General features: G+C 43.0%; 1 protein-coding gene across 1 annotated transcript in view; it reads left to right on the top strand.

Moving 5' to 3' along the window:
• Nucleotides 1-10,547, top strand: part of gulp1b (GULP PTB domain containing engulfment adaptor 1b) — a 31,167-nt gene extending 20,620 nt beyond the window's left edge. The window contains exons 2-11 of the mRNA XM_060868915.1: nucleotides 722-792; nucleotides 4,155-4,216; nucleotides 5,374-5,445; nucleotides 5,769-5,867; nucleotides 6,470-6,607; nucleotides 6,724-6,840; nucleotides 7,073-7,159; nucleotides 8,264-8,399; nucleotides 8,688-8,782; nucleotides 9,988-10,547. Coding sequence (XP_060724898.1) covers nucleotides 722-792; nucleotides 4,155-4,216; nucleotides 5,374-5,445; nucleotides 5,769-5,867; nucleotides 6,470-6,607; nucleotides 6,724-6,840; nucleotides 7,073-7,159; nucleotides 8,264-8,399; nucleotides 8,688-8,782; nucleotides 9,988-10,059 — 949 coding nt within the window. The 3' untranslated portion in view covers nucleotides 10,060-10,547. The remainder of the gene's footprint in view (nucleotides 1-721; nucleotides 793-4,154; nucleotides 4,217-5,373; nucleotides 5,446-5,768; nucleotides 5,868-6,469; nucleotides 6,608-6,723; nucleotides 6,841-7,072; nucleotides 7,160-8,263; nucleotides 8,400-8,687; nucleotides 8,783-9,987) is intronic.
• Nucleotides 10,548-10,582: the final 35 nt, after the last annotated feature.

Raw genomic sequence — 10,582 nt, 5'->3', positions numbered from 1 at the left:
CATTCATTTTCTACCGCTTATCTGAACTACCTCGGGTCACGGGGAGCCTGTGCCTATCTCAGGCGTCATCGGGCATCAAGGCAGGATACACCCTGGACTGAGTGCCAACCCATCGCAGGGCACACACACACTCTCTCATTCACTCACGCAATCACACATTACGGACAATTTTCCAGAGATGCCAATCAACCTACCATGCATGTCTTTGGACCGGGGGAGGAAACCGGAGTACCCGGAGGAAACCCCCGAGGCACGGGGAGAACATGCAAACTCCACACACACAAAGCAGAGGTGGGAATCGAACCCCCAACCCTGGAGGTGTGAGGCGAACGTGCGAACCACTAAGTCACCGTGCCACAGAAATAGAAACAATTTTTTGTTTTATTTTTTATTTTTTTTTCCATACTTTAGTTATTCCTAGCTTTTTCAAACGCCCCGATAAGCTCGTGCATCGCTGAACCTGGCTCATCCAGCTGTGTTTTTGATCAATCTATCCTGCTAGCATCACCTGCGTCTGTCATTAACATGTAATGAAATACAACTTTCAGGAAGCAGCGCTAGTAAATTCAGGATGCAGGGACTGAACCCAGTTGTGTTTGAACTCAGCTGGAGATCGTGGTGTGGGAAGACGGTGGTCTGGTTCTCTGGCTTTGACTTTGAACTGTCTTTGATCTAATCCTGATGCAGTGTTTCTCACGTTCTGTTTTTCTCTGTTTCTCAGGTGGTTTCTGTCCAGAACAGCGGAGTTTCTGCCTCCTGTCAAGATGAACATCGGCTTCAACAGGAAAAAAGGTAGGAGACGTGACGGCGCTGCTCAGTCAGCTGTCGATAGCGGGCGGTTTGACCGATAACTCGGAGCCGGTGTTAATCCGTCAGTTTTACTGCTTCGGCAGCAGTCGGCTTGTGTTGAGCTTATAGAGTTGCAGTGCTGCTGTTACAAGAAGGAACTGATGACCAGGCTGAGCACACGGAAATGACCCCAGTTAAAGTTTACTGTTGTATTTATTTTGTAAGCGCCAGACTGAACAAAAATACCCTTCATCAGTGTAGAAGTCTCAAGGGGCCTTTTTACACCTGGTCACTTCATGTGTTCTCTCTGATCCGATAGCTGTCTGATTTGTTAAAACTGTCCCATTTACATCAGGCCACATAAATGCGTCTCGGCGAATCGGATATCGATCCGATCTTTCTGCTCCCGCCCAAAATGCAAATATATTTGACCTCATTTTCCGGGGTAATTGAAACGAAACACGCTTTGGTGTGTGCGGTTTTCAGAACACAATCAAAAAGAAGACGAAAAAAAAAACGGCATTTATGCCCCTTTTCCACCGAGGCAGTTTGAGTGCTGGTTCGGAGCCTAATTTAGAACCAGTTCTTTCTTTTTCGACAGCCAAAGCACCGGCTCTGAACCAGGAAAAGTGGTTCTTAAGTAGCACCAAAACGTTGCTGGGCTACACTTAAGAACCGCTTGTGTCAGGGGCTGTGGGCGGGGCTACTGTTAGCGCATTTAATGTACCTTCAGTATAATCAGTGTTCAGTGTTTAATACACTTTTACTTTACCGCAATATGATACATTATCAGCACACATGATAGTAAGTAGCTACATGCTAAGGCTAACTTTTTTCTGTGTTAATGATAAAATAACGTTATGTACTTTCTCGATTACAACCTCCGTTTATACAGATTACATGGAGCTGCACGTACACGTCGGATTCGCCGCGTTTGGGTATTAATGTAGGTTCACAAAGCCATGAGCATTAACAGTAAAGCAACATCCGCTATTGTTGATGTGTTTGTGTTTGCCGCTGCTGCGCTAACGTTGCTGTGTAACGTGACACGTATACAGTGACGTCAGACTCGGCTCTGTGACGGCTCTCTAGCCGGTGGAAAGGCAAACCGGTTCTTAGAAGGTTCGCCAGTGGAACCAACTTTGAACCAGCACCAGCTCTGAACCAGCACCCGGTTCTTTTTGGTGGAAAAGGGGTATTAGTGTTTGCTGCATTTTCGCTGGAGGCAGCAGCGCGTTTTAAGACCCGACGAGACGCCTGGGTGAAAGATCACCTGCGAGTGACGTACTTCCGTTTGGGAGGAGTATAGCGCTGACGTATGTGGCTTGAACAACCACATTCATTTACACCTGTCCAGTTTCATCTGAAACGCGTCCCAGACCACCTCCTGAAGTGGTTTGTGTGATCAGATTTATATCCGTCTCCAAAACGTTTCGGAGGGCATTTAGACCTGGTCTTTTTACCATCAGATAGTTATCGGATCACAGAAAAAGCATGAAGTGACCAGGTGTAAAAAGCCCCATAGACGCCACGTGAGCCGTTGACCCAGGACTGGATCGATTGTATAACGGACTGTGAAACGAACGTACCTGCAATTGAAGATATAATCTGTTCATTTCTGACTAGACAAATCCACAGTAAAGATTCACATTTGCTCATGAGTTTGTTCGGTGAGGTGAATCGTTTTCAGTGTATCGACTCACCTGATCGTTTCCTTCCAGAACACGTGGAAAACAAACGCGTACTACGGCTGTCACTTTTTTTTTTGTTGCGACATCAAGTATCGAAAAGGTTCGAACCATTTGGGTGACGTTCGAAATTCTTTTTATGTTCTTTTTAACATTTTAATAACGTTCTGTAGGATCTCAGGTAGCTTGTTGTTGGTGATGAACTTCGCTCCAGCACAGAACCCGGTTCCCAGGGCACGTGAGAGGTTACGCCCCCGTACACACCTGCCTGGTCACAGCCCACACTTCACAGTTTTATCTCTCGTCCCAAACGTGCAGGCGGCTCTGATTATAGCTTTACGTGCTCATGTTTCTCGTGCTGTAATCAGGATGAAGTCCTGAGTTTATACGCTTGCTTTAAAAGAGAATTTGTTGCTTTGCTGAACTTTCTTTGTGATTCAGGTAATTGTGAGTTTCTCGTTACGCTACAGGGACGTTGTGAGAAGTTGTTGAATCATCGCCGAATCGTGAGCATGTGAGTTTGTTTGTCGTGACTGAAGTGATGATAAAGGGATGAGGGGCAGGAGAACGAGTGTTTTATCGTCTAATAAACAGTCTAATAAACCGCTCGCATTGCTTCCTTTCACAAAGAGCCTCTCATCTGTCTTTTTTCCTCTGGATTTTTTGTCCACCTCTTTCTGTCTCTCTGGTTCTCTCTCTCTCTCTCTCTTTCACTTCTCTCTACTCTGCTTTTTCCTTCTTGTCTTTCTCCCTCAATCTTTCTCTCTCTCTCTCTCTCTCTCTCTCTCTCTCTCTCTCTCTCTCTCTCCCTCTTTCTCTTCTCTCTACTCTGCTTTTTCCTTCTCTTTCTCCCTCAATCTCTCTCTCTCTCTCTCTCTCTCTCTCTCTCTCTCTCCCTCTTTCTCTTCTCTCTACTCTGCTTTTTCCTTCTTCTCTTTCTCTCTCTCTTTCTCTCTCTCTCTCTCTCCCTCAATCTCTCTCTCTCTCTCTCTCTCTCTCTCTCTCTCTCTCTCTCTCTCTCTCTCTCTCTCTCTCTCTCTCGCTCAGTGAAATGTATACTTCAGAGAGACTTTAGGGTGGTAACAGGAACACCGCTTCATCTTCGTCATCTTCATCACACCCACCTTGTCATCAACGATTGTCCTAAAGCTCACCGTGTTGTATTGTTTACACATCAGGAGTTTTTATCAACTTTGCCATTGAGCGAGAAATTTTACTATAAGGATTAAAGATGAGGGCGGAGTTATGAGCCCTTAGGGGTGTGTCTATGGTTTGACTGACAGGAGCAAGGTAAATAGCAGACTGTTTAATTCAGTTGCATTGATCGCATTGTTCCAACAATTACGTTTCATAATTTATTCTACTTTTTCCGCTTTATTTAAATAGTAAATAGAGCAATTTACTGACCAGTGCACCTTTAACACAGAACTGTAAGCAGCTCAATTCCGAGAGTTCACCCCGAGAGAATGTCCAAAAAAAGCAGCTTTTTTATTGCTAACGTTAGCAGGTTCAATGACGTGGGTCATGTGTTCAGATTTGTTTGTCCGCTCATGCTGTGTAAAGTTTCACTTCCTGTATTAGAAATGCTCTATGCAGTGGGTTCAGAGCTTCATCCTGAGCTTCATCGTGGACGTTTTACCAACTTTTTTTTTTTTTGACTTTCTATTTCTTCTGCAGATAAACCCACCATGTACAGCCCCGAGGCTCTGGTGAAGAATTACGTATCTTACAGCGCTAAGGTAGAGTATAGAGCTTAAAAAAAAACACATCTGCTCCTATTCCTTCTTTTCCTTCTCCGTGAGATTTCATTACGAGAGTGAAGTTCTACAAAATCACTTTTGCTCTGATGAAACTTTTCTAACAACCGTGCTTTAATAAACCGACGAGATTCGATCTGTACTCGGTGGCGCGAGTCTGGGAAAGACGTTAGAGGAAAAAAAATGTTATTTCTATTTCTTTCTTGGATGCCAACGATGTGAGAAGCTTCTGTGAAATGTGATTAATGTTTTCGATACCTCCAAATAATTTAACTGCTTACGATTGTCTGACCTTAGCATGACATAAAGTGTCTCCCTGGTAAAGATCCATGACTAATAGCACCACCTGAAACACAATTTATTTTATTCATAGTTAAATATCAAGCGAACTCACCAGCGAAATAACTAGCATGTGACTTCATTTAGCGACAGTCTGCTAGCATAATTACACAAGTAACCTCTCAAAGGCAATAAGTAAGTAATTGATCACTAGCGACTGCTAAAGCGTCTTCTGATGTTTAATAGTCGAGAAATACAGTTTTTCTGACTGAACTGTAATCCACGCTGCTAGCTCACTAACTAGCTAAGCGGCTAGCTGTTCGTCTTTAAGACAGACAGCATTGAAGAGATCAATATTTTAGCAGTAAGATTTATACTAAAAAGGTTAAAGAGATCAATGTATGAAGCTGAAAGTTTATGTATGAATAAATACACCTGTATGAATACATTTTATTTGCAGCGACAGAAAAGTCAGGGACCAGAAGGATTAGCGTAGCATTGGTGTTAATATAGCTGAAATGTGAGGTCCGATCTTATGCAGAATTGGATCGGTACACTGTGTATGTGTGTGTGTGTGTGTGTGTGTGTGTGTGTGTGTGTGTGTGTGTGTGTGTGTGTGTGTTGATATATGGAAGCTTTTATGTGAGAAGGAACAGCTATAAATGCTGAGAGAGGTCTAAACCCTGCTGTGTTTTATTTCCCCTTTATTCCCTTCCTCTTCCTCACGCTGTCACATCGTCTTTCTAGCAAACACATAAATATTTCACACGCACACACACACACACACACACACATATATATATATAATGTTCTATTATCCATTACATAAATTTAAAGGTGTTTTTTTGTGACATTTTTAGTTTTTGGGATTCACGGAGGTCGACCAGCCAAAAGGCACAGATGTTGTTCGGGTGGCTGTGAGAAAACTGAAGGTGAACTACTACAAAAAATAGTGCATTTTAGTGCAATTTAGCTACTGCATATACAGTTAAGCTAGTTATGCTATGCTAAACCGAACCAAGTACATTAATAAAGTACAATTAGCTTGATGACCTGAGGTTAAATGGCAAAAACAAGCGCTTTTCTGGACTAATTACTGTAACCTGATCATTTGTAAGGTTTTCAGTTTCTTCACAATTAGGAGATGCGTAATGTTATTTATGTCGCCCCCTACTGGCTAATTAAATGATACAGCACAACTGTCACGTTCATGACTGAGAAGTTTGATGCTTTGTTGTTTTGTTTTTTTTTTTAGTTTCAGAGGCATATCAAAAAGTCAGAGGGGGAAAAAGTTCCTAAAGTCGAGCTACAGATTTCCATATACGGGGTCAGAATATTGGATCCAAAAACAAAGGTATGTAATGATTTTTTTAGTAATATCGTCGCTGTCAGGCGGAATCCTCATATCTCCAAAACCATTATTTTTCAGGAAATGAAAAAAACGCCGTACCTTATCTGCAGTGCACAGGGTTTAGTCCGTGTTGCAGTGGATTGTCTTGCGCTAAATTCCTGTCCTCAGACGAGCACCAGAACTAGCGGGGGTCAAGATTTTTTTTTCTTTGAGCCCAGTGTTTTGAAGACATTTACCTCAGAAGACGTGTTGATTCGTCGCGACTCTTCTTGAGGAGAAATATGCCGTGAAGCTCTCCCACGGAGTGAGGAAGAGGTGGACAGTTGAAGTGTCCAATGGAGTTATGAGATTTGTGCTCAAGCTATTTTCAAGACTTTAGATTGGTTAATAACTTGTAAAAATAACAGACCCACGTGGGGACTGACCAATAGCATCGATATGTGAAAAAAATATGAAATTGACCAAATTTGGACATACGAGGTTTCCGCCCGACAGCGACGATATGAGTATATTGATGTGAATTTTATTGCTCACACACACACACACACACACACAGACAGAAGAAAGGATTGGCATAAAAAATACTGTACGTTTCTTGCATGTAGGATGTCCGGCATAACTGCCAGCTGCACAGGATGTCCTTCTGCGCTGACGATAAAACGGACAAACGAATCTTCGCCTATATCTGCACCGAGCCTGACACCAAAAAGCACCTGTGCTACGTGTTCTACAGCGAGAAATGTGTACGTCTGTCATGTGTGTAACTACTGAACCACTGAAGCAGGGCACAAGACAAGGCGTCCTGGTTTTTTTGTTTGATTGATTGATTGATTGTTTGATTGTCGACATTCGGTTGTAGGCAGAAGAGATCACCATCGCCATCGGCCAGGCGTTTGACCTGGCGTATAAAATGTTCCTGCAGTCCGGGGGGAAAGACGTGGAGTCTAGAAAGCAGATAGGAAACTTACAAAAGAGGGTGAGAGCAGAAATGATACACAACATTGATGCTGAAATAATGACACTTGGGTTAATTTATTTTGTCGAAAAGTTGACATTCTGCTCTTTAAACTCAGTTTAAACCCTTCCTTCCTTCCTTCCTTCCTTCCTTCCTTTAGGTTGGCGTAAAACATTTAAAACGTTTTTAACAAGAATTGAGCCGTTGTTCATAGAGAGATATTTTTTAAGGGATGTGTTTGTTCTTATTTAAGATTCAGGATTTGGAAACAGAAAATACAAAGCTCAAGAAACAACTTGAGTGTCTGGAGGATCAGCTGATCAGCACACGGTCGTCACCGGTACGGAGACGGTTCTTATTTACATTACATTCACTTCCCCTGTGGATCTTATTCACTTTGCTGTAATGTTTTCAACACCTTTTTCTTCTCTGTCTCTCCATCTCTCTCTCTCTCTCCATTTCCCTTTCTCTCTCTCTCTCGCTCTCTCTCTCTTTCTCTTTCCATTTCCCTTTCTCTCTCTCTCTCTCTCTCTCTCTCTCTTTATCCCTCTCTCTTTACATTTCAATTTCTCTCTCTTTCTCTCTCCATTTCCCTTTCTCTCTCTCTCTCTCTCTGTCTCTCTTTATCCCTCTCTCTTTCCATTTCCCTTTCTCATTTTCTCTCTCTCTCTCTCTTCTCTCTCTATTTTTATCCCTCTCTCTTTCCATTTCTCTCTCTCTCTCTCTCTCTCTCTCTCTCTCTCTCTCTCTCTCTGTCTCTCTTTATCCCGCTCTCTTTCCATTTCCCTTTCTCATTTTCTCTCTCTCTCTCTCTCTCTCTCTCTCTCTCTCTCTGTCTCTCTTTATCCCGCTCTCTTTCCATTTCCCTTTCTCATTTTCTCTCTCTCTCTCTCTCTCTCTCTCTCTCTCTCTCTCTCTCTCTCTCTCTCTCTCTCTCTCTCTGTCTCTCTTTATCCCTCTCTCTTTCCATTTCCCTTTCTCATTTTCTCTCTCTCTCTCTCTCTCTCTCTCTCTCTCTCTCTCTCTCTCTCTCTCTCTCTCTCTCTCACTCTCTCTCAGCTGTTAAATGTTACCTCCTTGACTGAGGCCTGCGTGTTGTCTTCCTCTCCGTCCCGCTGTAATGATGACGTCTCCTCACTGTCCTCTCTAGAGATTTCCTCTGTCACACTAACGCCTCTGAGTTCACCCGATTCCGGACAGTCAGCAGGCCTTTTGACTCCGCCTCCCGCTAAACCCGCCCACTTCTTGCCGTCCAATGGCTTCATCGTCCCACGACCTCGTGTACACTTGTTTTTTTTCCGCTAACAATGCTAACATTTTTTATTGATTAATCAGCAACACGTCGTAGTGTTTATGTCTGTTGTCACGTGTGTAAGAGCAATAAAACACTTTGTGCTGAAGTTGAACAGTTGAACAGTAACCTCGCTTCATCTCATGTCTTCAGGCTGGTAGCATCCCGGTGAAAACCACCTCCACAGATATATTCGACATGGTACCCTTTACAGCCGGATCTTCGTTGTCGAGGATACAGATGTGTGACGCCAATCAGAATTTCCAGTCACCGCCCCCCGTAGGCAAAAGTGAGTTGTCTAGAATTGATCCTTAATTTATTTATTTATTTATTTATTTTATAAAACCTATGAATTTTATGATTAATCTGTTTTTTTTTTGTTTTTTTTATTAAGCAAATAAAAATCTCAGGCAAAGTTACGAGTTAGTGTTGACTATGCAGATGAAAAGAAAGTGTTATTGCATCATAAACAAAAGGAGCCAATCGTGTTGATTATGCAAATCCAAGCCAAGGAGCAGCAGCATTGTAGCAGGCAGTAAAGTGCAGTGTTAGTGTTTTTATCCCTTCTGTCCTGCAGGTACAGACCTTTTTGGAGCTTTGCCCTTTGACCCCTTTACCTGCGGCCTCGCGGACTACCCTCCGGACGTCCAGTCCAAACTGGCTGAGATGCAGGTGGATTTTACTTTACAAACTAACCCTAACTGGGCTTCTTTTTTAAAGAACACGGGATTTTTGTGAGGGTCGGTTCATGGAAATTTTTGTAGTCAGGTTTTTTCAGACCACTCAGACACGCGGTGTGATGTGGGATTAGATTAAAGCAGAGGTCTGTGTTTAACTGTAATTACTTCAATCACAAATTTTAGTCAACATCACTTGAGCTTGTGTCAGTGGATCAGAGAGAACACACAAGCCAGCATTGATCAGTACGAGGATAGAGATTTATGTAGGAAAAATACAGGTCTGGGGGCACGGTGGCTTAGTGGTTAGCACGTTCGCCTCACACCTCCAGGGTTGGGGGTTCGATTCCCGCCTCCACCTTGTGTGTGTGGAGTTTGCATGTTCTCCCCGTGCCTCGGGGGTTTCCTCCCGGTACTCCGGTTTCCTCCCCCGGTCAAGACATGCATGGTAGGTTGATTGGCATCTCTGGAAAATTGTCCATAGTGTGTGATTGCGTGAGTGAATGAGAGTGTGTGTGTGCCCTGTGATGAGTTGGCACTCCGTCCAGGGTGTATCCTGCCTTGATGCCCGATGACGCCGGAGATAGGCACAGGCTCCCTGTGACCCGAGGTAGTTCAGATAAGTGGTAGAAAATGAGTGAGTGAGTGAATGAATAATACACGTCTACAGTACAGTGAGGTTATACAACTGTACCTTTCAATGTATGTATGTTGACAAGCAAATAAACGAATGGCTTCTCTCTCTCACACTCTGTCTCTCTCTCTCTTTCTCTCTCTCTCTCTTTGTCTGTACAGCGACAAAGATGGTTTGTAAGCTGTTTATTTTCCTTTTTTTTTGTTTTGTCGTGTAGTGAAGTGTGTGACCAGCCAATCGCTTGCATGTGATTTTGTTCCCTTTTATCGATGCTGCATGGATGATTTTAGACGCAGTTCAGATTAAAAAACCGTGCCGAGGCATGAGCCGAGTCTGTGATTGACTTGTTTTTATTTGTTGTGTTCAAAGCGCATGTGGAGATTTAACCCCTTTCAGACCAAACCGTCACTGCGAACCTGACATCGATTATTCTTTACACATTGTTAAATACGTTTGTTTTTTTTTACTTTTAACTGCATCACTAAATTTATTTGTTTTTGTTGTTGTTTTTTCCTACAAAATCCTGCCGTTTTCTTGCTTTTCCAATATTTCTTCTTTCCTTTCAGGAGGGGTTCAAAATGGGTCTGACTCTAGAGGGCGCCGTTTTCTCCCTGGAGCAAGTGGACAGTTGGTGCTGAAGGCAAACTTCGCTGCTTTTGACACCTGAACAGAACTTTAACGGTGTTTCTTATTACGGTGTGTATTAAGGGATGACATTTTGAGCAGACCGTAAACAAGTTCAAATTCTTTCTATTTTTATATTGCAGAAGGTGCAAGGTCTGTAGCGACACACACACACGCGCACACACACACACACACACACACACACATCCTGCTGAAAAACAAGTCTGTCGTATTTATGTGGCTGTTGAAATGCTTTGGGGTTTTTTCCTGTGGAATTTCCGCTCACATTTTTCCTCAGTAATGTTTGCACTTTCTCTGTCGGTCCCCAGACACACACAACTGCCCTCCGTTTCCATCACATACTCCACCTTTTATGCAGAACATCTAATATTTGCTTTACGAATATTTGCTAATATTGTCCTTGGTAAACTCACTGAATGTTACGACTGTTTTCCTGCTGAAGTTTTATCTGTATTCTTCTGCATTAAAGCCGTGATCCGATTCTTTTCATTGTTTTTTTTCACACCCTGTATGAAT

The sequence above is a fragment of the Tachysurus vachellii genome, chromosome 4 (assembly GCF_030014155.1).
Source record: "Tachysurus vachellii isolate PV-2020 chromosome 4, HZAU_Pvac_v1, whole genome shotgun sequence".
Classification (NCBI taxonomy): Eukaryota; Metazoa; Chordata; class Actinopteri; order Siluriformes; family Bagridae; genus Tachysurus; species Tachysurus vachellii.
The sequence above is the reverse complement of the archived record's forward strand: the minus strand, read 5'-3'. Positions and strand labels throughout refer to the sequence as shown.